Raw genomic sequence first — 25,427 nt, forward strand, 5'->3', positions numbered from 1 at the left:
AGAATTTAGTGTTAAGAATGCAACAGATTCAAATGCGAAACGAAAATTTTGTGAAAAAAAAGGGTTGACGTGGAATCGAATCCGGGACCCGAGCTCGCGCACACAAACGAGAACCGTACCCCTAAACCAACAGGCCGCTTGTAGGCCTACGTAAGCTAACATGGTAGCACAGCCTACGTATATTCGACACGTTGTCCTCCAGCCAGTAGGTAATAGCTATCGGTGTACCTTCGACACGAGAAATAGCTGATGTAATCACAGCAATTGCCTTGCTTTGGGCTTAAAGGAATGAAATTGCGACGCGACGGGGTCATTTATCGCTAACACGAAGCTTCGAGTCTTCGAGACATCATCTATACGTAATCGACACAAGGAATATAGGATTTATAGAATTGAGTATGAATAATGCAACAGATTCAAATGCGAATCGAAATATTTCCTACCTGAAATAGAAAAGAAAAAAAGGGTCGACGGGGAATCGAACCCGGGACCTGATTGCTTTTAATACTGCGACTGCTGGAAGGAAGTGGGCAGTGTTTGTGAATCAGAGATTCTTTATTGCACATTTATTTTTCATGCAACTAGGAATTTCCTACCCATTTGGCGCTCCATAGTTCTCGTAGTGTTTGCCCATGTGTTTCATCATCAACGTTCGACACTAACATTGTACATATACTGTGATTTTAATCAAAGACCTTCATATACCGTACCTTCAGGTAGTGAAATCCTTTGTAGTACATACAACGTACGTTGCTGGAATCACCTCAATTCATATAAAGTATGGTGATTCAGATGAGATAATGTATTTTAGATACTGTTTTGTAGGCGTAGCCGTCGTCTGTCTTACAGCTGTTACATCCTCAGTTCTGGCACATGATGTCCGAAGCAGAACCCTGAATCAAGGTGAGGTGATACTGTGACAGCGTTAGCAAGAAGAACACGATAATTTTAATAGTAGTAGTTCTACTACTAGTAGTAGTAGGATGGTGACTTCGAAGTTCGGCCACTTAAGACTTAAAACACCCCAAAACTAAATCTTCTGGTATAAATCATTTGAAAATATACTTCATATGGTGGGAGAATTTTGTTATAGTACGATACACGGCCAAACTTTCTTTCCTGCAAACTGTTTTCACGTTGTTTTCCAAGAAGATTCTTCGTGATTGTGGAACTGGTATTTCTTGCTAGAGTATTGCGAAGTTCGGACACGCAACCCACAGTGTGGCGCTGGTGATAAAATTGGTGGCGCAGTTGCTCTTTCAGTAATTATAACAGACTTCATAGATCTTCGTCATTTTATTGACAAATATGTAAGTAATTTCTTGCACACGGGTCATTTTGGAGAGAAAATAACTGTAGCTTCGTACTTTTTGGTGAAATTTGACTCTTCCTGTAGGTTTTCATGGTGAAAATCGTGTATTTCTTAGGGTGCCCGAACTTCGCAGTATGGCGAACTTTGCAATACTGACTATAGTACTATAGTACTAGGGCTAGGCTAGTGCTCAACTCTAAGGCTAGTCTTAGTCCTAGGTCCACGATATTTCACAATGTGATTTAATGTATGACTTAAGTTGTCGCACCACAATTAATTGCTCTCATTGACTATCACTCTAAACTTGTCACTTTTCTATGCTGCTAGAGCATAGATAGAAGTTTTCAACTGACAGTGATATGTCCTATCCACCATATGAAGCTGATGCCTTTTGGTTTTGCTATCACAGCACACTCAACTTTTGCCAACACGACCATCAATATTTTGAGCTCAAGAACAACTGTGAGCTGTAAGCCTAATCCCATTAACTTGGGCTTACTGTAGCCCAGCTAATAAGGTCATTGATAATACTGCATCCAAATCTATAATAAACCTTTGTAACTGTAAGGCTGAGTGTAGAAACCCATCTTGAAGCTGCATTGTACTGGGTCTATAGCCTATCTATAGAGATTATTATATCTATAGATAATACGTAGGCCCTAGGACTATAGAATTGTTAATCTATAATCTGCACTTGCAGACTAAGGTAAGGTGACCAGACGTCCCTAATTTCCAGAGATAGTCCCCGGATTTTAGATGCCTTCCCTAAGTGATTAAACACATTCCCATCCCTGAATTTACTGCTCTGTTCCACCTAGAAATATCCCCAAATTTGTGAATAGAAAATGCTTAACAATGCCCTCATGTGTTCTGATAACAGACATGAGCCTTACTAGCAATGTTAAATTCATTCATGGCTCACTTACAGATAAAGGCAACTTATATGATTGTCATTGGTTAATTTCATAGCCTGTATTGTACTGCTAATTTTCAGCAAAGACTATAGGGCTGCTCCCATGTGAGCTGTAACTCAAGAAAATGCCAAAGGGAACTAAATTTTAACCAAGAGATTTTTTAAGCACTTGCATCATCCAGCCAGTAGCTATAATTTTAAACTTCTGAGTCTGATAAAGATCCTATTTACCTCATCATCATCATGTTACCTTTGCCTCTTTCCTCAGACAATGACAGCGACACACTTAGTCGGCTCTTTCATTATTTGCAAGATTGGATTCCATGTTGTCATGGCTCAGCATACATTGCTGGTTCCATTGTACTGCTTTGTACAATAGCTTTCGTGAACACAGTAAGCCTTTTTTGTTACATATATGCAAGCTTTAAATTGATGAATTAACATTAATGAAACTGTTTCACAATTTGAGATAGTGATGACATATCTTGAAATATCTTCTTTTGTTTCTAAAGGAACTTCATAGAAGAGATTTTAAACTTGATACAACAATCAGTAACTAAACTCACGCTTCTATTATTTTATGTTGAAATCCTGTATGTGATAAATCGATTTAGGTGTAGGCACAGAGACTTGATCAGCATCCTCTATCTGAACACTGAAAAGGAATGTATTTTATACTCCGAATTGTAATATATTTGCACTACATTACAAGTTTAAATACCACTTGAGGTGACTTGCAGTAAGACCATGTTTACATCAAATTAGGAGAATTACAGTTAGCAATATTCGTTTTGCAGATCTCCCATAGTATTTTGTGCATTTCTCTTGGTGGACTTTTCTATGTATTGTACTAAACAGACTTAAATATTTCTGTTCCTCAAAATTAACCCAGAGTTTACTGGTTTGAATGGCTTTCTAGCCATAAATTTTTTTCCTCAAACTTGTTAGATATGTATATGCTGCATTGGCCAATCAACTTTAGAAAGTACGCTTTAAGCTTCAAGCATCTTTTTGGACAGCTGGAACAACTATATTATGACATTCATAGCTTTAGGAAACTGTTTGTTCCATATAATATAATGGGAGAAATTGGCTGAGTTAGGTAGCTTTTCAGGGAAATAGAGTACATTATTATCAAGATTCTTCGTTACTTGAATTCACAGTCCCTTTTATAATTAAGTTAAACCGTTAACTCTCTTTATATCATTTACTGTCAAAACTTTGGACTTATCTCTCTTGATATGTTTCTAAGTTTTTTAACAGTCAAGAGAAGCCAAGATCTCCTTCTCCCCAAGAGAGCTCAACCTCATCAAAGGCAGTTAAATCAAAGAAGGAGGATGGAGTATCCAGTGGGGATGATGTCTGGGTGTTTTATGGCACACAGACAGGAACTGCTCAGGTAAGAAAATACAAATAATCGTTTTATGTTAAGCGTCTTGAGAGTCTGCCTATACTCTTAATATAAACCTAGACAATCCCTCAAATCAACTTTTGTTGTTTGATCATTTTTGATGAAAAATTTCAGCAATCTTTTGACACAAAACTGCCAAGTTGTCTTTCATTTGAACAAGTGGTTTATGGATGGTCTGTATTCATTGTGATATCTGGCTGATCAGCTTTTGTCTTTATTATTTATCCTACTTTGCAAAACGAAAACAGGATTAATCCTCATTTTCCTTTTATTTTCCTGTAGAAATTTGCTGACAATTTGAAAAAGAAATTTCTGGATAGCAAGCTTGGAGTCAGAGTAATTGACCTGAAGACCTTTGACCCTGAACAGCATATATTACCAGATGTAAGTATTATGGGATAGTAATTTAAACTGTTGCCAGAATAAATAACTAGGTGTATGCACAATTCACATAACGAGCTATTTACCCAAAGTGAAACAATTTGTTGAACTACTAATCCCCTAGGCTCTTCACACATAACTTCAACTAACTGTGATATTAAAACCCTGTTTTTTTCCCTTTTATTACTTAAATAACCCAGCTGGTAGCCAGCTCATTGCTCTTCCCAATTGTTATCCTCGATAAGTGCAATTTCTGCACAATCCTAGCAGTGATCAATACAATAATGTTTATTACAATGTGAATATTAGTCTTTGTACTAGGTACCTGTACATTGATGATTTTCAATTTTTTTTATGAGCCATCATCTAAGTGTGATACCCTTGGAGATGTAGAAGAAACTAATGAAACATCTCTAATCTCTTGTGACAATAATTCCATAAATTAAGAATGACTTTGGTATTTTTCCAGTCCTGCCCTTGTGAGGGAAATAATGTCACAAGGGAGTTCACTTTCTGGGATCCATCTTGCTGCTTCTGAATGATTTCATCGCTTTAAACCGTCTAGAAATGACTTTTAAAGCTTAAACATTCAAGATGTTAGGTGTTCTGAAGAGGACATTTATCATAAACTTTGCTTTCAGTTGAGTCTTTTAAACTCTTTTCTTTTTCAGTTTGTGAAGACAAGTACCCTTGTCTTTATTATTTCTACGTACACGGATGGCCAACCGCCAGAATCGGCGGCTTGGTTTTATAATTGGTTGGAAGAATCGGTGAATGATTTCAGAGTACCACGGACACTTCTCTCGGGCGTCAAGTACAGCGTCTTTGGTCTTGGTAATTCTCTGTACAAGGAGAATTATAACAAGGTACATCAATCCTTGCTGATAATTTGAATATATTTGTACCTCCCTCTGTTAGTCATCAGGAGTAAACCTGGTTGAGTTTCTGAAGTATTTCTATTATAATAGTAGTGTTCAGTAATTTATAAAATCAAAGTAACCAACTACAGTGAAGGATCTTAATACTGTATGTGGACAGGATACCACATATATGGATATGCAAAGATATAATAAGGAGCAGAACTAAATGATGTATGTTTGTTGTTGACAGTTTACATTTATAATGAGGATGCACTAAGAACACTTGTTAGATGTCAATTGCTCACATTACTGTAGTGGTTGATTATACCGGAATAATTAATATTTAATTTCTATAAACATTCATATTGACCTCTGAAAGACTTTCATGGAAAGAGAACAGCCATCTAAGAACTGGTTTGTTATGCTATCATCCCTGCACACAAAACAAAATGTGCATGATGTGTTTATGTAGTAGGATGCTACTGTAGGGTGGTGTGTTTGAGGAGGAATAAACTACCTCTGGTCCAGCATTTCATTTGTCACCATCTGTAATGGAGGAGTCTTAGCTTTAAACTTCAACTGTTTAACCAACTCTAAAAGTATTTTATTTTAATTTCACTTAAACTAATTAAAGTCTCCAAATGAAACTTGTTATCCACAATTAGAGTATATAGAGCTATAGTGTAGAGAAGTACTTTTCCAATAGTTAATTGTTAATTATGCATCACCAGTTAAAATTCTTCCTTAGAATTGTTTAAGAAATTACATGATTGATACAACTTGCTGTTGACTTTATTATCATGCCAAATATTAAACTATTCTCAGGTGAGTCGCAGTGTTGATGTATGGATGAAGACATTACATGCAACACCAGTCCTTGGACGAGGTTATGGTGATGCTAATGTTGCCAACAGCAAGCATGGAGGTATGTAGTAAGAAACATGTAATGTGCTATCTACATTAAAGGGATATGTTAAACTAATCATTAAAGGTGTATGTTAGACTAAGCATTAAAAGTGTATGTTAGACTAAACATTAAATGTGTGTGTTAGACTAAGCATGAAAGGGGTGTGTTAGACTAAACATAAATGGGTATTAGACTAGACATTCAAGGTGTATGTTAGACTAAACATCAAAGGTGTATGTTAGACTTAACATAATGGGGTATGTTAGACTACAGATCAAAGGGATATATTAAACTAATCATTAAAGGTGTATGTTAGACTAAATATAATGGGGTATGTTAGACTAAACATTAAAGGTGTTGTTTTACATGCTATGGGGAATGTTACATTACAGAGGTAAATAATTGAATTAATGATTATGGCCAAGCTGTACCTCTTAGCTGTTTGTTGGATACACATTTACTTTCATAAAGATATGTTTTCATTTTTCAGAGCTGATGAATTTATCATTATCTTAATCACCTCAATTATATAAACCTTATTTATGTTGAATATCATTTAGTGTATTGTAAATAGATTCAACCGTATAAAGTGTACTAAAAGATACTAATGAGGCTTATGATAAAAGAAATAGTTCAGAAAATTTTTCTGTATTGTTTTTGTTTTTTCTGGAATTTGGAGGAGAGGGAACTTTTCATATAATTTACATGTCCTAATGCAGTGTTTACTCGTACAGGTTCATCTTGTTGTGTGTATTGTATGAAATTAGGACATTTTTGCTGTTCTAATTTTAGGTGCTGAAGGGGACTTTGATGTATGGGCAAAGAAGATTGTAACCCTATTGAAGGCGGAGGGTACACCTAATGGTAAAACAGTTGCAAATGGAGTTAAGGCAAAGGTAAATAAACACAATGGTTAAATTTAAAACAGATTAATTAATTCAGATATGTAATAATGTAGATCAAAGCAAACTTTGGTAAGGTAAAGATAGGTTAAGGCAGAGTTGATCACACCTTCCCTTCTCCCCCTTGCCACAACCATCCCTCTCCTCCTTGCCCCCACCCCTTCCATCCCTCTTCCCCTTTCTGCTACTGGATGACTACATGTTACACACAATTTAATGAGTGGTCATAAAGGCAGTAATGTAGGAAATGTTAAAGTTGAGCTTGAGACGTAATATTTGTGTGTTGCTCTCGTGGTTTAAACTGAGGGATATGTAAGCTGTGTAGTGTTGTCTGGTGTTATCAGGTTATTTACATAGTTAAATTAACATATGTTTATGTGACATTGTTGACCTCAGATGAGTCTATCATCATTAAGAAGTATTAAGCAATACTTCACTCAGTACAGACACCCCACTGCCCCCCCCCCCCATTCCTTCCCACTTTTTATTTTTCATGACACAGGTAGCATTTAAATCATGATCATACATGTACATGTACATGTAATGCATTCAAGGTCAAAGGCCAATACTGGTCAGTGGAGGTCAAGCAGTATCAACCTTGCTAGCATGATATCTCAGTAACGGAACCATGAATGGATCCCATACTTCATGTCTTGAGATGCTTTTATTTGGATCATATCAAGGAGTTTTGTCAATTTCTTTAAAGGTACAAGAGGAGGAGGAGGAGGAGGAGACACATGAAGAAGTCTTTGAAGATGAAGATGATGATATTGAGAGCTCAAAAAATGTCTTAGATGTTGAAGACCTTGGAGTCATGATGAAGTCGTCACAGAAGGTAAAGTAATGTCTCCAAACAACTTAAAGTAGGCAATTTCCAGATCTTATTTTTCGTAGCTTGATTGTAATTTCCAAATCTCATGCAGTGAGACTTCCTTTTCAAACTGCATTGATGTGCCATCTAGTCCAAAATATAATTTTTATAGAATTTTTTTTAATCCATTTATTTTTTAGAAAAATGAGGCAGGGGATTCAACCAAAGAGATGGTTACTCCTATGATCAGACAGAGCTTGACCAAACAAGGTAAGCAGAGAATTACAAGGGGCTGATTGTTGTCTGTTCATCTTAAATTAATATGTGAATATTTTATTACCTTGTTGAAAGTTATCAAATTTTATTCCGTGCTACTAGCTTGGCAAGTTGGTATTGGATAAGCATCAACCAGACTTTACAGTAACAAACAAGCTTGGCATGTTGTTATATAAATGGGAATACCTCAAGTTTCTGGCTAAATATGACTTCAAAATATATACAAACAATATGGATGGTAATTCAAGCTGAAAATGGCTGATGAGAATGAGCCAAATGGCCCTATAACATTGCAGACAGCCTCCTTTAGATCCCTGTGCATCATGGGATTTATCAATGATATATTAGAAACTGACAACTGGACCCTGGTTACAATCAAAAGGTTTGTCACTGTTCTTTCACAGTTTTGTACTAGTTATTTGTTTTACTGTTGGAGGTAAGGGAGTGGGGGGGAGGTGTGAGCTGGGGGAGGGTGCAGCGTGGGGGTAGATGAACTTGGCGAGGGGTTTCGTCTCATTTCTATGTTCATGTTGATCATTTTAAGTTCTTCATAGTTAGTGTATAAATTAAATATCCTGAGCTCTCGGAACAGTCATCATACTGTTTACTAAATGATAAATTGAAACACACATTGTGATGAAGCAACAGTCTAAAGTGATTGGAGGTATGTTGAAACAATGGTATAAAGTGATTGGTAGTATCGTTAAACATCAGTGTAGGGTGATGTCTCTAAACAGCAGTGTAGGGTGATTGTGGTATCTCTTAAAAATAGTGTAAGTGATTGGTGGTATAGTTCAACAACAGTGTAGGGTGATTGTGGCATCTCTAAACAATAGTGTAAGTGATTTGTGGTATCGTCAACAGCAGTCTATGGTGATTGGTGATGTCTCTAAACAACAGTGTAGGGTAATTGGTGGTGTGCCTAAACAATGGTGTAAGTGATTGGTGGTACATCTAAACAACAGTGTAGGGTGATTGGTGGTGTCTCTAAACAACAGTGTAGGGTGATTAGTAATATTATTAAACAATAGTGTAGGGTGATTGGTGGTATTACACAATTGTAGAGTGATCGGCAGTTTCTCTTTATAAATGATTTAATAATATCTTTCTTTGCAGGTTACAAACTAATTGGCTCACATTCAGGAGTTAAGCTCTGCAGGTGGACAAAGGTAAGAAATATTGGAAGTGTACCATAATTGCAAGACCAACAGTATCAAGAAAAGCTCAAGGCTGGAGATGTACTGTTAGAGAAATGTGTACAGATTCATGAAAACTACTCAGAGGAGTCTGTCTTTTGGGTGATATTTGAAGAGAGTTTTAGAAGAGCAGTTTTGATTCAATATCGTTATCTTAAAGGATCAATGTTATTCCCACACAGAGTATGCTTCGAGGCAGAGGTGGTTGCTACAAACATACCTTTTATGGTATTGAAAGTCATAGATGCATGGAGACTACACCCAGCTTGGCATGTGCTAATAAGTGTGTCTTCTGCTGGAGGTAAGTAATATCATTATGTCTGGAAACATAACGCAATCAAATACATGTTTCTATTTGTTAACTTTGTAAATGTCCGAGCCAGTTACCATACTCTCCGTAATGTAAGTTGTTTACAAATTTGACCAAACTTTGGAATTACTTTTGCCCTGTTACAGACAGTAGATGAAATTGATGGATTTCTGAAACACAAAGTCTTACCATATTTCTTGGAAAATTTTTCCTATATTGTACACACCTTCTCTTGCTTACCCCAGCCCTCCCCCACCCTTGTTTATGTCTATTCTTCCAAATTCCTTCAAAACTTGTATTTTATTTGTCTAATTTAAACACAAAATGTTCTTCTTGAAATAGAAGACTAGTCACTTCACAAAGACTACTTGCTGAGGTACTCTTGATAGAAACAGACTCTTAAGGAACTTTATTGAAAACATATAATATTGCTGACATTTCTTGTTGTGTTAATTATTGACTGTGCACTTACTCTGCAAGCCGATATGAACCCTTCCCTTTCTTTCATATATCCCTAACATTTTGAAACACTCTGGTAAGTTTGTAATAAATTTAAAGATTGTCGATAAAGTATAAATATATGTATGATTTCTACCCCAAGACATCATACAAATCCTGTTGGTACAGAATGGAAGTGGAAGATGGATCAACCAGATGTTATTGTCAAAGGTGCAATGGAAAACCACTACAAGCTGATTAATCAGTTTAAAGGTAGGTTAATGTGACTCAGCTCTCACAAACTCATAGATTTTAAATATGTGATAGAGTATAAGTGTTAAATGGACATGACATTCTGTCTAGTACTAGTATGATGACCCTCAGGGGACATGACATTCTGTCTAGTACTAGTATGATGACTCCCAGAGGACATGACATTGTGTATGTTCCTAGCAGAATGACCCTCAGAGGACATGACATTGTGTCTGCTCATAGCAGGATGACCTTCAGAAGACATGACTCTGTCTGCTCCTAGCAGGATGACTCTCAGAGGACATGACTTTCTGTCTGCTCCTAGCAGGATGACTCTCAGAGGACATGACTCTCTGTCTGCTCCTAGCAGGATGACCCTCAGAGGACATGACATTGTGTCTGCTCATAGCAGGATGACCTTCAGAGGACATGACTTTCTGTCTGCTCCTAGCAGGATGACCATCAGAGGACATGACATTGTGTCTGCTCATAGCAGGATGACCTTCAGAGGACATGACTTTCTGTCTGCTCCTAGCAGGATGACCCTCAGAGGACATGACATTGTGTCTGCTCATAGCAGGATGACCTTCAGAGGACATGACTTTCTGTCTGCATCTAGCAGGATGACCCTCAGAGGACATGACATTGTGTCTGCTCATAGCAGGATGACCTTCAGAGGACATGACATTGTATCTGCTCCTGGCAGGATGACCATCAGAGGACATTATATTGTGTCTGCTCATAGCAGGATGACCCTCAGAGGATGTGACATTGTGTCTGCTCCTAGCAGGATGACTCTCAGAGAACATGCCATTGTCTGCTCCTAGCAGGATCACCCTCAGAGGACAAGACATTCTGTCTACTACTAGTATGATGACCCTCAGAGGACATCACATTGTGTCTGCTCCTAGCAGGATGACCCTCAGAGGACATGACATTGTCTGCTCCTGACAGGATCACCCTCAGAGGACAAGACATTCTGTCTACTACTAGTATGATGACCCTCAGAGGACATCACATTGTGTCTGCTCCTAGTAGGATGACCCTCAGAGGACATGACATTGTCTGCTCCTAGCAGGATCACCCTCAGAGGACAAGACATTCTGTCTACTACTAGTATGATGACCCTCAGAGGACATCACATTGTGTCTGCTCCTAGCAGGATGACTCTCAGAGGACATGCCATTGTCTGCTCCTAGCAGGATCACCCTCAGAGGACATGACATTGTCTGCTCCTAGTATGATGACCCTCAGAGGACATGACATTCTGTCCGCTTCTAGCAGGATGTTCTTCAGAGGACATGATATTGGGTCTGCTCATAGCAGAATGAACTTCAGAGGACAAGACATTTTGTCTGCTCCTAGCACAGTGACCCTCAGAGGCACACTCTAGGGATATTGTCTACTGGAAACTGACTATGCCTCATCTTGTGGTTAAGGGATGTATAAAGCATCAAAGTTGTACATGGAATGAAGAATTAAAATGTTGTTTGCCATAAGAGATAACGTTCAAACAATATAAATTGAAGTGAGCAATCCAGGCAACATACTTAACTTTAAGATTACTGCTACATTATTTTGCTAATTTGTGATATATTGTTCGTTTGTATTTTCAGGTGTGCCAGGTGTGAAGGATGAGAGAATGCAGGAAGCTATGAAAATAAAGCATTGCGCCCTCTCTCTGGTAGGAGAACCAATCATGTACCCTGAAATCAACACCCTGGTCAGAATGCTACATGGCCACGAAATATCAACATTCTTGGTCACTAACGCTCAGTTCCCCGATGCCATCAAGTAAGTCCAAACATCTTCTCTATCAGATAGCTTTCATGCAAAGGAGAGTTTATGACTTAAAAAAACCCATGAAAACTTTACTTTGCAAGTTCCAAAGGTGCTTGGGTTCAATATGCACATTAAGTGCCTTCCATTCCTCCCTTCCTGCAGGGATGCCTCTGAGATAATTGTAGCAATATAAAGATCCTGTTATTTTAAAAATTGAACTTTTAAGGAAGTGTTATCCCTTTCTTATTGTTTCTTGAGAGGAAGATGAGTGTGTGGGAAATGTCCGACCTAAATGGCGTTCTGTACAGTGCATAAATCACACACCTGATCTGTATGTTATCTTTGCTATCCTGTCATTAATACCTTTGATGATGTATGTCTCTGTTGACAGACAACTCTTACCGGTCACTCAGCTCTATGTCAGTGTGGATGCTAGCACTAAAGACAGTCTCAAGAAGATAGACAGGCCTCTTTTTAAGGATTTCTGGCAGAGATTCCTCGACAGCTTGCGGGCACTTTCAGATAAGGTAATGGTATAGAAAGACTGTTGATAGTAATATAACCTAGTCGTTTTTATCACATTCTCAGATGGAGACAGCCTGCCCTATGTTGCAATGGATCTCCTCAAGTTTCGATTGATTTGCTAAACCATCCAGTCAGGATTAATTTATCTTGCTGCACTGATTACAGAGACATTTCCAATTCTCTAAGATGCCCATGTTGATATATATAATAAATCAACAATGTTTCAACCTGTTACTGCTTCATAGCATGTGCTTGGTTCACTAGTTTTGAGAATTCATTTCACCTTTATAGGGTCAAAGAACTGTCTACAGGTTAACAATCGTCAAGTCTTGGAACAGCGAAGAGATAGAAGGTTACGCAGAATTGGTTGACCTTGGAAAGCCAGACTTCATCGAAATTAAGGTGAGGTTGTGCTTGGATGGTCATTTCAATTTTTGCAACTTTAGTACTTTCTTGACAAATGCATTTCCAAAGCCATCTCAGATATATTCAGTTCTGTTGAAATTAAATTCCACCAAATCAATTAGTAAACACCCCATGGAACCAGAAGTTATTTGCAGACATTCAGTCTGTGACTGAAATTTCTGGTTGCCATGGCAGCATTGAAGTGTATAGTCATTCCCCTTTCACATAGCAATGTCAAGGTTCATAGATTTTATTTTTCATAAAAAACTATTTAGGTTCTGTATAATGAACTGTTTCACATTTTATTCAGCTATTTGCACATGGCTTTATTTTCTTGGTTACTAAATGCTGACAGCACTAAGGTTTTGCTGTTACGGAAACTGCTATGCATATTTGCCTTTGGTTGGTCATATTGCATAACAATTTGCAATTAATGCTGGATAAATTACTCCCTGGACAGGCCTTAAAAGCCATTGTTGCTCCTGGGAGGCTTCACTGTATAAATTTATTAAAAGTGACCTTTAGTTTCTCATTAAGAGACCACTGTTCTTGGTTCTTCAATCATCAGGGTGTAACATACTACCTTTAGTTTCTCATTTAAGAGACCACTGTTCTTGGTTCTTTAATCATCAGGGTGTAACATACTACCTTTAGTTTCACATTTAAGAGCCCACTGTTCTTGGTTCTTAAATCATCAGGGTGTAACATACTACCTTTAGTTTCTCATTAAGAGACCACTGTTCTTGGTTCTTTAATCATCAGGGTGTAACATACTACCTTTAGTTTCTCATTAAGAGACCACTGTTCTTGGTTCTTTAATCATCAGGGTGTAACATACTACCTTTAGTTTCTCATTAAGAGACCACTGTTCTTGGTTCTTTAATCATCAGGGTGTAACATACTACCTTTAGTTTCTTATTTAAGAGACCACTGTTCTTGGTTCTTTAATCATCAGGGTGTAACATACTACCTTTAGTTTCACATTTAAGAGACCACTGTTCTTGGTTCTTTAATCATCAGGGTGTAGCATACTACCTTTAGTTTCTCATTAAGAGACCACTGTTCTTGGTTCTTTAATCATCAGGGTGTAACATACTGTGGAGAGTCCAAGGCTAGTACTCTCACCATGCAGAATGTCCCGTGGCATGAAGAAGTTCTCGGCTTTGTTCAAAACCTGGTCGACATGCTACCTGATTATGAACTAGCTTGTGAACATGAACATTCAAACTGTGTGTTACTGGCCAATAAGAAGGTAAGTGTTCAAGGAATTATGTAGAGGTGAACTGAACCTCTGGAATATAAAAATATGCCACTAAATTCTTGCAGAATTATCATTCAGATTAATATATCAAACACAGATGAGACTTCATGGCAAACATAGGTTATTGAAATATTCACCACTGGTGGCAGCAGTGGGATTGAAAAGAAGGTTTATCAACTTGACTTAGGGTATTAGTGACACCAATCAAAAGTTGTTTGCAGTGGTGACCTGTGAGCTCCACATGTAACACATACATGTATGTATGCATGTATGTGTAATACATGTACTATTGCATAGTGTTCTTTATCTGATGGACAGCAGCCTCAGCCTGTGTTGTGGTAAATTTATGTTCTATATAGAATCATGAAATTGAAATGTTTTGAATAATCGATCAAAGATATCTGCCCATTCTCCAACTGGTGGCAGCGGTGGGGTGAGAAAGCAGGTCATCAAACTAACTGGTGGCGTACCAGTCAATGGTTACATTGTGTGGTGATCATACTGCACGGCTACTGAGTAATATACAGGGTATCTAATGGATTGCCCTCTCAGTGACTGACCAGCCTGACTCTTGGTAAATCAATGTTCTCTGCATAATCACAAATTTCTACTTTCTAGCACTTATCATGCTTGTTGGCCCACGACCTTTAATCTAGCAATGAAAGTATCCTGCAGTTAACATGTTATATATTATTCTTCTTACCTAGTTCAAGATCGAAGGAAGATGGCACACATGGATTGATTATACAAGGTTCCACAAGTTGATGAGAAAGTTTGAAGAAAGCAAAGGACAGGAGAGTTTCTGTGCAGAAGATTACATGGCAGAGACGCCATCTTGGGCTTGTTTCGGCAGTGAGGAGAGAGGATTCGATCCAGAAGAGACAAGGTTTAGGAGGAAGAACAAGAAGCAGGATATCAGTGGATGCTGAGGAGACAGAGATATGCTGACCTTTGAGATGACCTTTGACCCTGCCATTGTCTATGCTATTCGAAGTGGTGGGGGTCATTATAAACCAGGACTTGGTTTAAAGAGAGGATCAAGTGCCACAGAAAGGAGGAAGTCTATGGGTTTAAATTTGGTGATAGATTGGCTGGTTACTGTTACAGGTGTGTGTGTGTGTGTCTAGCTGGTATTTGACATGGCAGTGGCTGCAGAGGTGGAATGCTGGAAAGCTATTGCTAGAGATGTGGCATGCTGCTATAGAAGGGAGGGAGACATATGAGAATAGGATGTAGGATGTCCTTACTCCAGTGAAATATTTCATATCAAAAGGTGTCGTGTTGTGTCATCACTGACAGTAACGTTGCAAAAAGGTTCAATTGAAATTGACCTACACCAGACGTGACCTTGTGACCTTGAATATACATGACCTTTATGTGACCTTTAATATACATCTTCAGAATAAAGAGGAAGTTGTGTGATATGTGTGTCCTCTTGTCTTACTCGCTCGTCAGCTCAGGATAGGTACAGCCCAATCAGGACCATGGTCTCTTCTTCCTTGCCCAATAGTTGTTCTGACTTTGTGCCTGGTTATACTTAGCAGACTACAAGCATAATAAACTTGAAGTGAAATAGCTTTGTAAATATTTTGTCCTGGTAAGCAGTTATTATACCAGCCTGTTCAGGCCACATGTACACAAAGGATATTCCAGATGGTCAATTGAAGCCTACAAGTTACTGCAGGTAGTGATCCAACAAAATTTCCAACTTAAATTAAAAGATCTTAAAATAATACATTTAATAAAGTACCCATAATGCCTTGTACTAAGTACTTACAGTAGATGTGCATGATGCTATGTGAAAGTTACATGCCTGTTCAAACTTTGGATCTTGTGAGTTGCTCAAAGTTTGTCTATGTTATTAAGGAATCCTGAATCATGTTTTTTTTTCATTTTGAAAATTTTTACTTTGGAGAAGACAAGTTATTGATATTTTGAGTACCTGCAAAGGTGAACCTTCACAGCATACTGGCTACTTCTCTCCTGCTAAGCAAGTTTTATTCAAATCGGGGAAGTCCAGTACGATGTTACAACAATTTTTGTCGGAGCTGTATTCATGTTATTAATTTTCTTAATCTGGTAATCTGTAAATACCCACAGTCATCAAATTCAACAATCAGATACATTTATGTTTAAATTCTTGTATAAATTCTTCTCATTGGGAATTTTCTACATTTTTCTTAATAAGAGAATTTCATTTTTTCCATAAATTTATTTACTTTGCAGAGAATCAGTTTCAGTGATTAGCATCAACAATGAGTCTTTGATCTTGTTGTAATTTAGAACCAATAAATGGATGATTGAATTGATAATTTGTTCACTGGTATGGTGAGCTTGGACTGTATGGCACTGGTTGTCATTTGTAACTCACAGTTAGGAATCTCTTCTCAAGGTTGTCTGAACAGCAAAGTTAATACATAATGAAAGACTAATTGTGCCTTCAATTTGTTATCCATTTCATGTTCCCTTTGTTTGACATCAGATTTATTTTTCTCAGACCACCAATCCTATAAAGCAGCTTTTTGTGATGATTTTGATCAATTATTGGATATCACTTGTACTGATACTAAAATATCACAACAAATATAGGTGATTGGCTATGATAAAAGTAGATAAGTTGCATTTCAAGTCAAATGTTGAAATACAAGACATATTCCAGTTTTACTCTTTGCACATAATTATGAGAGGAGCCTGAGTAAAGAAATTTTGCAAATTGACTCGAGTTCATCAGAGACTAGTTCATTATATTTGGATAGCTTAAATAGTTAAACATTTCCGACCATATTTTGAGAGAAGTACTTGGGTTTGATAAAATTGCAAAATAGCTGCTTTTAATTCAGCTATTGTCATACATATATCTCTTTTGTGTGTCAGTAAAAGTAAAATACTCATATGGCATCTTTCATATGTAATAAGCCTCTTTTGTTATCTAAATCAAGGCTTATTTAAGTTAGTTTGATACAGTAGGCTTTAATAGGGATTATTGGGCATCCACTGGCCCATACATTCACAACACACTTACATAAACAAAGCTCACAGAGGCTGTGCTTGGAATATGAAGTGCAGATGAGGAATTGAAGACTATTAAACAACATGTGTGGATTTTCTTGTTTTTTGTAATGTTTAGTTAGAAATGATAAGTTACACTTTCTCTTTTTATGGGTTGAAATGTTGCTCAGGAATATTTGAGACACAAGTTTTGTTAATTTATTTTGTTATTTCTTGTACCTTCCATTTGTCTTTAAAAGGTAAAAGCAATGAATTTCCTTCATTTCTTACATATATTGTATATTATATGACAACTAAAGTACAAAAACATAGTGTAACGATAATAATACTTTGTTAAAAAAGATGCGCAGTATGAATACCTTGCAATGCAAGTTGTTTCTTGTTAACAAGTTGTTACTTGTTATAGTTGTTAATACTTGTTAGCAATGTAATTTAACTTATCAGGTTTTTACAATTACACTTATTTTGCTAAGACTAAGATCTAAGCGGTGAAGGAATGGAATTACAAAAAGTCAAAAAGATATTATCAGGTTTGCTGTTCTCTTTATTAAATCTCATCTCAATACAAAAATATAAATCACATTTCTACCAAAACTGGTTCAAACCAGGACCAAAAAACATCAGCATGTACTGAGTAGCATACTGAATACAAAAAGAACAACTATATAATACTATGTACTGCTTGTACTTATTACCAACTGAAGGGGAAACCCATGCAAACTTATATTAAAGGTGATTCCTTTCCTAACATATGCATGAACTTTGGTGGAGCAACTTTTAACAATCACCACGGTCATTGTTACAGCATTTACAACATTCGTTTCCATGGCAATACCGTTCTAACAGTTTCCACTAAAATATCCTTTTTAGGAGCAATTGTGGATTATAAATGCAATCTTAAACATAGTATTTCCTCACATCCAAATTTAACCATTAAGTTTACTTGTGTGAAGTCAGAGTTGAACCTAAATGTACCTCTTGACTGATCCTCAACACCAACTGCTATACCCTTTTTAAGTCTACACTTCACTGAATTCTATCCTTCAAATATTTATACTTCACCACGCATAATTACCAAGTACACATAGACTACAAAAGTCTGCCACGTAAAATTATGCAGGTGGTATTTCAATAACTGATAAATTCATGTACACATTTCAAATCCAAAGAAGGACCTTAACTTAGCCTTAGGCAATGCCTAATGTCTGTTTTCCATTTGGCCATCTACTCTTTGAAGAACCCTGAGGGTACCAAATGTACATGTATCTTATTGTTAAGTTATCTTGTTAAGTTATCTTGTAAAGACAATGAAACATCTTACTGTACAAAAACCTGTAAGTTGGCCTGACGTTCGATTCCTAGCAGGATCTTCTTCAAAGGCTAAATGACACTTGTCATTTAGCCTCTGAAGAAGATCCTGCTAGGATCGAAGCGTCAGACCAACTTACTTTTACATATTCTCTTACACAGGCTCCCTAGTGGATAAGCAGATTGCTAAGAGTTTTATTTTATTTGTACAAAAACCTACTGTATAATTCAAAGTTACCTATGAATATGCAACAGAATCGTAGTGCAGTCTGTCACTGTGATTGGTAGGATAAAGGGGTGGAAAACCACAAATCTTCATTGGACACATGAAACTATCAATTTGAGGTTACTGAGTGGAAAAGCAATAAATATCTCAAATGAACAACTGAAATTATCCATCTGAGATTACCCAGAAGACAACTTGAAATATGCTATGAGATCAAACTATCCTTGTGAGGTTACCCAGTAGACTCATCAGACAACAGAAACTATTTATATATTTGATATATAAACTGAAATTATCCATCTGAGATTACCCAGAAGACAACTTGAAATATGCTATGAGATCAAACCATCCTTGTGAGGTTACCCAGTAGACTCATCAGACAACAGAAACTAATAAATATATTTGATATATAAACTGAAATTATCCATCTGAGATTACCCAGAAGACAACTTGAAATATGCTATGAGATCAAACTATCCTTGTGAGGTTACCCAGTAGACTCATCAGACAACAGAAACTAATAAATATATTTGATATATAAACTGAAATTATATATATGAGATTACCAAGAAGACAACTTGAAATCTGCTATGAGATCAAACTTTCCTTGTGAGGTTACCCAGTAGACTCATCAGACAACAGAAACTAATAAATATATTTGATACTGTATATAAACTGAAATTATCCATCTGAGATTACCCAGAAGACAACTTGAAATATGCTATGAGATCAAACTATCCTTGTGAGGTTACCCAGTAGACTCACCAGACAACAGAAACTAATAAATATATTTGATATATAAACTGAAATTATCCATTTGAGATTACCCAGAAGACAACTTGAAATATGCTACAAGATCAAACTATCCTTGTGAGGTTACCCAGTAGACTCACCAGACAACAGAAACTAATAAATATATTTGATATATAAACTGAAATTATCCATTTGAGATTACCCAGAAGACAACTTGAAATATGCTACAAGATCAAACTATCCTTGTGAGGTTACCCAGTAGACTCACCAGACAACAGAAACTAATAAATATATTTGATATATAAACTGAAATTATCCATTTGAGATTACCCAGAAGACAACTTGAAATATGCTACAAGATCAAACTATCCTTGTGAGGTTACCCAGTAGACTCATCAGACAAAAGAAACTACCAAATATATTTGATATATAAACTGAAATTATCCATCTGAGATTACCCAGAAGACAACTTGAAATATGCTACAAGATCAAACTATCCTTGTGAGGTTACCCAGTAGACTCATCAGACAACAGAAACTAATAAATATATTTGATATATAAACTGAAATTATCCATTTGAGATTACCCAGAAGACAACTTGAAATATGCTACAAGATCAAACTATCCTTGTGAGGTTACCCAGTAGACTCATCAGACAACAGAAACTAATAAATATATTTGATATATAAACTGAAATTATCCATCTGAGATTACCCAGAAGACAACTTGAAATATGCTACAAGATCAAACTATCCTTGTGAGGTTACCCAGTAGACTCATCAGACAACAGAAACTAATAAATATATTTGATATATAAACTGAAATTATCCATCTGAGATTACCCAGAAGACAACTTGAAATATGCTATGAGATCAAACTATCCTTGTGAGGTTACCCAGTAGACTCATCAGACAACAGAAACTAATAAATATATTTGATATATAAACTGAAATTATCCATTTGAGATTACCCAGAAGACAACTTGAAATATGCTATGAGATCAAACTATCCTTGTGAGGTTACCCAGTAGACTCATCAGACAACAGAAACTAATAAATATATTTGATATATAAACTGAAATTATCCATCTGAGATTACCCAGAAGACAACTTGAAATATGCTATGAGATCAAACTATCCTTGTGAGGTTACCCAGTAGACTCACCAGACAACAGAAACTAATAAATATATTTGATATATAAACTGAAATTATCCATCTGAGATTACCCAGAAGACAACTTGAAATATGCTATGAGATCAAACTATCCTTGTGAGGTTACCCAGTAGACTCATCAGACAACAGAAACTAATAAATATATTTGATATATAAACTGAAATTATCCATCTGAGATTACCCAGAAGACAACTTGAAATATGCTATGAGATCAAACTATCCTTGTGAGGTTACCCAGTAGACTCACCAGACAACAGAAACTAATAAATATATTTGATATATAAACTGAAATTATCCATCTGAGATTACCCAGAAGACAACTTGAAATATGCTATGAGATCAAACTATCCTTGTGAGGTTACCCAGTAGACTCATCTGATAACAGAAACTACAAATCAAAGTAATTTTTTGATATATCTGAAAACACCTTTGGAACTTATTGGACATCAAAAACTAGCTTTGAGACTGTTCTGTGATAAACACAATATCTTAACACAGAAACAATCTGGAAGAAACACTCTCCTACAGTCCATCTAAAATTATTTATTTGGAGAAGCCACTGTGCAGCCCTAGACAGACCCCCCCACTCCCCCCCCCCAAGTTACCACCAACAATCACCATCATGAAGGAATCAGATGACCAAGAAAGGTACTCAGATTTATTATTTACACACAATTCTTTTGTGCTATTTATTCAAAGGTTTTCACTGGACGTGCCCAATCTGTAAGGTACTTTTTTTAAATGCTGTATGTACCCTATTGTTAATTAATTAAATTGTAGTTTTAGGTGTTTGGCTAGGCTGTGCTTTACTGTACAGATTACATATGTTAGGTTGTGCTTTTGGACCTTGGTCCTAAGGTTCGTAGCGTGTATTGTTTATCGTTAAGCATGTGGGTGCTATTCATTTCATTTATTGTGTACTATTATACTGTTGAGTGTTATTGACAGTTAATTATTGTACCTGTATTTGAGTATTGTACTGCTCGCGGTTTGAAGAGTCTATATGTATTTCTTATTTTGTATTCTGAATATTATTTGTTACTGTTGTTTACTAAAGTTATTGTCTCAGAGATTGTCCTTTAATCTTAGCCATTGTGAACAGCTATAGAGTGACAAGACTCTTGAGAGTTTGTGGGTTCAGGAGGTGAAATGTCTAGTCTAGGAACAGTACAGTAGGTAAGAAATTCCTGTAATAGTTGCAGCTGGCATGTGTTGCCCTGGCTATTATGAAGGTGCTAAAAGTCCTCGCCTGTTGGCAAATGTATTTCCAAGTGCAGATTATTTCATTATGTTCATGATACATTTTATACAGTATTGTACAAGTTCACTGCTATGTTGTAATATTATTCTTCTGTGTATTTAATATTGTTGTTGTTGAATCAAGCTTCACTGAATATCCTTGGTGAGTTATTGCGAGATTGATATTTCATAGATTGAGTATAGGTTTTCCCCGAGTTAGGACAGTTGAGGAGTTTATTAAGCCATTTAAGTTCATTAAGCCATTTATTGTTCATATGTATATTTATTAGTGTTCAACCCATTATGCTTTAACAGAAATACCGATTACCGATTATTTTTTTCCAAATCGTACCGATTCCGATTATTTAACAAAGAAAAAAAAATATCCCATTTATACAAAATCGGCAATAAAGTACGTGGTCGAAACAATTGTTGTTGTGTTTTTCTTGTTTCCTGTGTATGCTCTTGCATATATATATCATTCAGGGTTCAATCAAGGAATAAATTATTAACTTGAAATGTCGTAATTTGCAAAACATAAGTGATTGCTTGACAATTTAATGAGTTATAACCATAGAAGCATCACATTATCCTGTGCCGACCATAGTGGATCAAACTAGCAGTAGTGACCTGTATGCATTGCGCAAGTCCGGGAGATAATATAAAACAAAGACGTACAGCATTGTTTAATAATAAATGGTTATTGTGTCGGCAAACAATAGCACAAAGTTGAGTATATTCGTGCCCCGCACAATAGTAAGAGATTGGACTGAAGATTTCCTAACTTAACAGTGGCAACCATAACTTAAGGCGGTGAAATGAAATATTGAAAAAAAAATAAACCACTAATCTTTTTCTACTATCGTCGGAAAAGATAAACATTTCTTTCAACAGGGCTGTGTGAACATTATGCACGCTGCCGAACATGAATACGAGTTCAGTATACGTTCGGCTTGTTATTTACTTTCAAGCCACGGGTCGTCGTTGATTGTCTTAATTCACTTCCATTCCTTGTTACGTTCGTTAAAAACGGTTGAAAACCAGTATTACTAATTTCTACAAATAAAATTCACCTCGTTTTTCCTAGCTGCGATATGAGGCATGTGTAACTGGGCCCTTGTTCAACAAGAGAACATACGTAAACATCGTATCCCCTGCACCCTAGCTGCCCTGGTATGTATGTTACGCATCATTGAAATAACTGTGCACAGCAATGCATCTACCAGTGTATCTGACCAAAGCCTTTCCCGCTGGAATGTGACGGGTTTCCAAGTCGGAAAATCAAGGTCAATGAACCAATACTATGTTGAAAACACACAGTAAACGTAAACCCGACAGTTTTCGCGCCTTATTGACTGCTGCGTGGTAATTGAAACTTGAAGTTAACTTCCAATAAAGGAAAATATGGATATGGGTGTAGTTATCTGTTCCTAATGACAGGCGAAACGAATCACGAAGCATAAAACAGGTAGCCATAACAGAGTTTATTGGCTGTTTGATTGGAACACTGAAAGATAGTTTAGAAAAAAAAGAGGATAATGCTTATAAATAAAAGTTGTTGTTTTTTAAATAATAACCGAGTTTCGCACCGTCGTGCTAACAATTTGGTTCACTATATCTTGGGCGACTAAACGAAACGCATGCAATTTACCTTATCACACTGAGAAAACTTGTTGAATTTTCGCAGTAGTATCTATCTTTACTTTCAACCATGTCTCGTATCGCAACCAGTAAAATTTGGGATTACTTTAGTATTTCTCCTAACTATATTACTAAAGCGAAGTGTATTGCTTGTAGTACCTTAATCTCTCGCGGGGGGAAAAACTTCGGCAACCTTCACCAGCACCAACTTGAAGAATCACTTGAAGAATTCTCATACTTATAAATTCAAGGAATTTCAAGAGAGTCAAAATAAGGCGGATGAACTGAAACGAAAGTTAGACGCTGATAAAGCTGGTCCTTCATCATCTCAAAGTGCAAAAAGAGTCCACCAGATGCAGCTGACACAGATGGTGGACAAAGTTACCAAGTGGCAACCAACGGACTTACGCACTATTAGGGTGAATTCAAAACTGGCAGAAATGATTTTGCTAGACTTACAACCCTTTCAATCACAAGAAATGTTGGATTTCAGCGGTTCTGTGACGCCCTTGATCCGAGGTACCCACTCCCATCTGACACCCACATCAGCAGGAAGTTAATTCCGGAGATGTACGATCGTGTTAAGACTAGAATGAAGGAGGAAATTACCAGAGTCAAGCACATTGCCTTCACAACTGACATTTGGTCTTCAACAGTTGGATCCAACTCATTGGTGAGCCTGACAGGTCACTGGATTGGGCTAAACTTCGAAAGAAAACATGGCCTGCTGAATGCAGCTTCGTTTGTTGGGAGGCACACAGCAGATGCCATCAAGGGATCAATTGAGGGAATGCTGGCGACATGGAAAATTGGAAAAGATCAGGTGGTGACGATATTGAGGGACAACGCTGCCAACTTCATTGCAGGCTTGACACAGACAGGCATCGACCACCAGAGCTGCCTAATACATACTCTTCAACTGGTGATAAATGATGCCATCAAAGTACAGCGGTCAGTGAATGACATGTTGACTGTTGCCCGTGGTATAGCAGGGCATTTCAACCACTCACGTCTTGCCCACCATCGTCTGAGTGCCTTGAAGACTAAGCACAACATTCCAAGCCACCACATACTGCCGGACGTTTTGACGAGATGGAACAGCTCGTTTTATATGTTGGAGCGAATCCTCGAACAGAAGAACGCCCTGGTGGAGTATGCCAGTCTGTATGACATGCCAGTGATGACTGCAAATCAGTGGAATCTTGCTTCTAAACTTGTTTCCACATTGAGACCATTTGAAGAACTTACGCGGCAAGCGTCTATGGCATCGGCTACTATTTCAATGGTTATTCCATCAGTGTCGATGCTGAGACGCTCTCTATCAAAACACGAGGATGACCAGGGCATACAGACCCTTACGAGTACCATGTTGGCATCCCTTAACCGTTGCTTTACAACAGTGGAGGAAAACAAGCTATTAGTTCTTGCTTGTTTCCTAGATCCTCGTTTTAAAACAGTCTTTTTCTCGGACAAGGCAACACACCAAAGAGCTATGACTGGCTGGAGGATGAGATGGCTATCGACCCCCCTGCCGTAGTTTCTGCCGCCCAACAGCAAGAAGGTGATGCAGCTCAAAGCGAGGGTCTTTTTTGTGAGGAATATGCACAATTCGTGATGGAGAAAGGCGCCCGTTCAGCATGTGGTGTTGACAGTGGAGTTGATTTTAAACTTGAAATGAACATGTACATATCAGAACCTTTACCAGGGCGCGGATGTAATCCGTTAGACTGGTGGAAGTTAAACTACCACAGATTTCCCCGTCTTGGAAAATTAGCACTGAAGTATTTGTGTGCCCCACCTTCCACTGTGCCCAGCGAGAGACTGTTCAGCGAAGCAGGAGGTTTATATGATGAAAAGAGGAATCGTCTGAGACCAGAGAAGGCAGAAATGGTTCTGATGTGTCGAGGGAATTTGCCCCTATTGGACTTTAAGTATTAGGCTAATATTTTCAGCTGACGATTTGAAAGGAGCATTCTCTATGTCACTTTGTTTTTGTCAGGGACTATATTTCTCTTTTTACTATTTGTTTTCACTATTTGGATTTTTTTACTCTTCCTTTTCTCTGTGATATTCGTTACATGCCTATGCAAGAGATCGTTACGTAAGTTCTAACGATAAGATCTGTCACTTATTAAA

At 37.2% G+C, this 25,427-nt stretch overlaps 2 protein-coding genes across 2 annotated transcripts; both read left to right on the forward strand.

Annotated features, from left to right (window-relative positions):
- Positions 1–684: 684 nt before the first annotated feature.
- LOC139981569 (S-adenosyl-L-methionine-dependent tRNA 4-demethylwyosine synthase TYW1-like) lies at positions 685–22,016 on the forward strand. Its single transcript, XM_071994047.1, has 18 exons — positions 685–903; positions 2,494–2,618; positions 3,478–3,624; positions 3,919–4,020; positions 4,689–4,883; positions 5,703–5,802; positions 6,577–6,680; positions 7,393–7,521; positions 7,698–7,767; positions 8,890–8,942; positions 9,152–9,270; positions 9,881–9,990; positions 11,586–11,763; positions 12,143–12,278; positions 12,568–12,678; positions 13,766–13,933; positions 14,650–18,716; positions 19,873–22,016. The coding sequence occupies exons 1-17, from the start codon at positions 801–803 to the stop codon at positions 14,869–14,871; spliced, it is 2,172 nt and encodes a 723-aa protein (XP_071850148.1). The 5' UTR covers positions 685–800; the 3' UTR covers positions 14,872–18,716; positions 19,873–22,016.
- Positions 22,017–23,859: 1,843 nt separating this feature from the next.
- Positions 23,860–25,229, forward strand: LOC139981426 (zinc finger BED domain-containing protein 4-like). The gene is made up of 2 exons (XM_071993797.1): positions 23,860–24,542; positions 24,749–25,229. Exons 1-2 carry the CDS (start codon positions 23,860–23,862, stop codon positions 25,227–25,229), a joined length of 1,164 nt encoding a protein of 387 aa, XP_071849898.1.
- Positions 25,230–25,427: the final 198 nt, after the last annotated feature.

This window comes from Apostichopus japonicus, chromosome 15 (genome assembly GCF_037975245.1).
Source record: "Apostichopus japonicus isolate 1M-3 chromosome 15, ASM3797524v1, whole genome shotgun sequence".
Taxonomy (NCBI): domain Eukaryota; kingdom Metazoa; phylum Echinodermata; class Holothuroidea; order Aspidochirotida; family Stichopodidae; genus Apostichopus; species Apostichopus japonicus.

Coding starts and splice junctions, on each gene's coding strand:
- LOC139981569 (XM_071994047.1), top strand. CDS start 801: ATGTATTTTAGATACTGTTTTGTAGGCGTAGCCGTCGTCTGTCTTACA. Junction 3,625..3,918: donor CACAGACAGGAACTGCTCAG/GTAAGAAAATAC, acceptor ATTTTCCTGTAG/AAATTTGCTGACAATTTGAA. Junction 9,271..9,880: donor AAGTGTGTCTTCTGCTGGAG/GTAAGTAATATC, acceptor TTCTACCCCAAG/ACATCATACAAATCCTGTTG.
- LOC139981426 (XM_071993797.1), top strand. CDS start 23,860: ATGTACGATCGTGTTAAGACTAGAATGAAGGAGGAAATTACCAGAGTC. Junction 24,543..24,748: donor CCATTTGAAGAACTTACGCG/GCAAGCGTCTAT, acceptor GTTTTAAAACAG/TCTTTTTCTCGGACAAGGCA.